At 53.4% G+C, this 3,160-nt stretch overlaps 1 protein-coding gene across 1 annotated transcript in view; it reads left to right on the top strand.

Annotated features, from left to right (window-relative positions):
* Positions 1-1,673: 1,673 nt before the first annotated feature.
* GUITHDRAFT_145475 (hypothetical protein) overlaps positions 1,674-3,160 on the top strand; it is a gene marked incomplete at both ends in the record, with an annotated part of 2,126 nt that continues 639 nt past the window's right edge. Inside the window, 3 exons of the mRNA XM_005823778.1 lie at positions 1,674-1,873; positions 2,073-2,196; positions 2,495-2,881. Coding sequence (XP_005823835.1) covers positions 1,674-1,873; positions 2,073-2,196; positions 2,495-2,881 — 711 coding nt within the window. The remainder of the gene's footprint in view (positions 1,874-2,072; positions 2,197-2,494; positions 2,882-3,160) is intronic.

Below are 3,160 nucleotides of genomic sequence, written 5' to 3' on the forward strand. Positions count from 1 at the left end.
TCTCTCCCTCACAAGTCGCAGAGTCGCACTCAAACTCACCGGCCCCTCTCGCGCGCCGTCTCGAGTGAGATGAGCTTTCTTCCTGCCCCGGTGAAGTCCAGCATGGTGGTGGCAATTCCTGAAATGACGCAGGCGTCTGGGAGATATCTTTACATGGTTGGAGGGTGAGAAGAAATTGAGGAGGAGGAGGAGGAGGAGGAGGAGGAGGAGAAAAGGAGAGAGCAAGTGGAGAAGAAGAGGAGCAGGAGCAGGAGCAGGAGCAGGAGCAGGAGCAGGAGCAGGAGCACAAGATAATTAACGGGATAGTCATCATCATAGGGATGGTTACGATGAAAGTTGCCCTTCCTGCTGATCCTTCTTTATTTAGAATTGTCTACAACGAGTCTACTCAGAAGCATTACGTCACCAATCAGACTTGGAGATACGACAAAGCTCTCCAGCGATGGGAGTCACTTGCCCCGTTGCTCAAGGCAAAGTTTTGTTCTTCTTCATCCTCTTCCTCCTCTTCCTCTTCCTTTTCCTCTTCCTCTTCCTCTTCCTCTTCCTCTTCCTCTTCCTCTTTCTCTTCCTCTTCCTCTTCCTCTTCCTCTTCCTCTTCCTCTTCCTCCACCTCCTCGTCTTTATTCTCTCCTCCCCCACCACCTGTCCTTCGCTCTCTTTGCTGCAGAAACTCTCTCATGTTTTCAGCTAATCTCAATGCTCTCCTATCTCCTCTCCCTTACCTACTCCTCATTCTTCCTCACATTCGCTTTTCTCGTCCGTTTCTCCTCCTCCGCCCTTCTCTCACTTCCTCGCTCTCTCTTCTTCCTTCACTTCTTTCCTTCCCCTTCGTCCTCCTTCACTCTCTCTCACTGCCTCAGCTCAAATCAGCTTCTCTCTTCGTCCCTCCTCGTCCTATGTGACTCCGCATCCACTTGTTACCATCTTTGCTTACTCCCTGTCTGTACTGGAATTATTTGTGCGCTGACTGGAATGCCAATCAGATCCGAGCATTGTGTGCTTGTTGTACATACCAGGGCAGGTGCGTCGTAGCAGGAGGATGCGATGAAGAGATGGTAATACCATTCACCATCACATAATTACCACATCCTGATCCTGACCCACCTCCTCCTCCACCACCACCACCACCTCCTCCTCCTCGTCCTCCTCTTCCTCCTCCTCCTCCTCTTCCTCATCCTGGGAGACATCGTCATCTCCATCTTTCCTGGCATCATCATACTCTCCTGTTCCCTACACTTGCTCCTTCTTCTCTGGTTCTTCATCTCTGCATGTTTGTAAAAATTTTCACATCAGGACACCTTGAGCTCTATCGAGTGGCACAACCCGCGGACAGACGAGTGGACACGACTTGGCAGAATGTACAACGCGAGAGACTGCTTCTCTATCGGTGAGAGAGGAGGAGGAGGAGAGGAGAAGAGAAGAGGAGAGGGGAGAGGAGGAGAGGAGGAAAGGATGAGAGGAAGAGAGAGGAAGAGGGAGAGGGAGAGGGAGAGGGAGAGGGCAGGAGAGGAGGGAAGAGAGAGGAAGAGATTAGAGAGGAGGCAGGAGAGGACAGCAGGAAGAAACGAGGGTGTAGAAGGAGAACGAAAGGGGAAGGGGAGAGGGCGGGGCGGAGTGGGGGACGGGGGCGGGAGAGAATGACTCGATTCTGACGTTTTTCCTTCACCTCTGATATGTTCTGTCTTATCCTTCTCCTCTACTTCTCTCTCCTTCCTTTCCCCCGTCTTTTTCTCTTTGTTATCATCGCCGAACCCCAAACTTGTTGTTACCTCTTTCCTTTCATCCTCTCCCGCCGCTCAGTTGTCTCCGACGGGCATCTGCTGGGACTTGGAGGGTTTGATCATAAGGAAAGAATGGTCGCTTCTGTAGAAAGGTCCTCCTTTCTCTCCCCTCCCCCCTCTCTCTCCCTCCCCTCTTTCCATCGCTCGTTCCTTCCACCTCTCCCCGTAAAGTCTCCCCCTTCTCCCCCTTCCTCCTTGCATTACATTCTTCCCCATCCCTCCTTCTTTCTCCACATAATTCCTCTCCCTGTTCTCCTCCCTTGCAATCTTGACTCTGCCGTGATCCTACAGGTACGATGCTTCTCAGAACTGCTGGGTAGAGGTATCATCCCTCCTGCACCCTCGTGCTTCCATGGCGGTAGTCGCTATCGACGGCTACATTTTTGCTATGGGAGGATACGATGAGAATGGAACTGTGAGAAGCGTTTTGGCTCTTTCCTCCCCTCTCCTGTCCTCTCCTGTCCTCTCCTCTCCTCTACCTCTATTAACCCCTTTCCTCCTACTTTCTGTCCTGCCATGCCCTGCTGTCCTTTCCCGTCCGTCCCATCCTACCCTGCCTTGCTCTGCCTTGCCTTCCTGCCCCAACTTGTCTTGCTCTGCCCTGTACTTGTTTCCTCTGCCCTTCTCTCATCTTTCTTGTCCTGTCCTGTTCTGTCCTGTCCTGTCCTGTCCTGTCCTGTCCTGTCCTGTCCTGTCCTGACAGCACATGCCAGGTGTCGTCAGTCTGCGAGCGTTGGGATCCTGTAGCCCATCGCTGGGACCTCGTCGCCCCCATGCTACATCCTCGCGCCATGTGCGCGGCGGCCGTGTGGGACGGGATGATCTACGTTTCGGGAGGGAAGGGATGGAGAGCGGGGGTGAAGCAGGCTGCGAGTATGAAGCGAGAAGACGACGGCGAGCAGGAGGAAGGAAGCGGTGAAGCGGGAAAGGGGAAGGAGGAGGAGGAGGAGGAGGAGTACTTGAAGGTGGTAGAGAAGTATGATCCTCAGGGAGACGAGTGGTCGCAAGTGAGCCCCCTACTCCTTCCACGAGCTCTTCACAAGATGGTTGTGCTCCCAACGAACAGAGGTCTCCGACTCTGCGCTGTCGGAGGGTTTACCGTAAGTTTTTCCTCGCAATTCGCCTTCTCCTCTCCTTTCTTTATCTCGGCCTTCTGTTCTGCTTCCTCTTCATTCTTTGACTGACTTTTCCACCTCCTCTTATCTCTTCATTCTTGTTGCCTTCTCCTCCCCTCCTTCTCCTGCCCTCCTCTCCTCCCATTCCTCTCCTCCCCTCCTGCACCTCCCCTCTGTTCACCTCCCCCGCGTTCTATTAACCTTTTTCTGATGCCCGGCGCTCATACTAGCGGCGAGGTGCTGGCGAACTGGTAGATGTTTGTC

Source organism: Guillardia theta, assembly GCF_000315625.1.
Source record: "Guillardia theta CCMP2712 unplaced genomic scaffold GUITHscaffold_103, whole genome shotgun sequence".
Lineage (NCBI taxonomy): Eukaryota > Cryptophyceae > Pyrenomonadales > Geminigeraceae > Guillardia > Guillardia theta.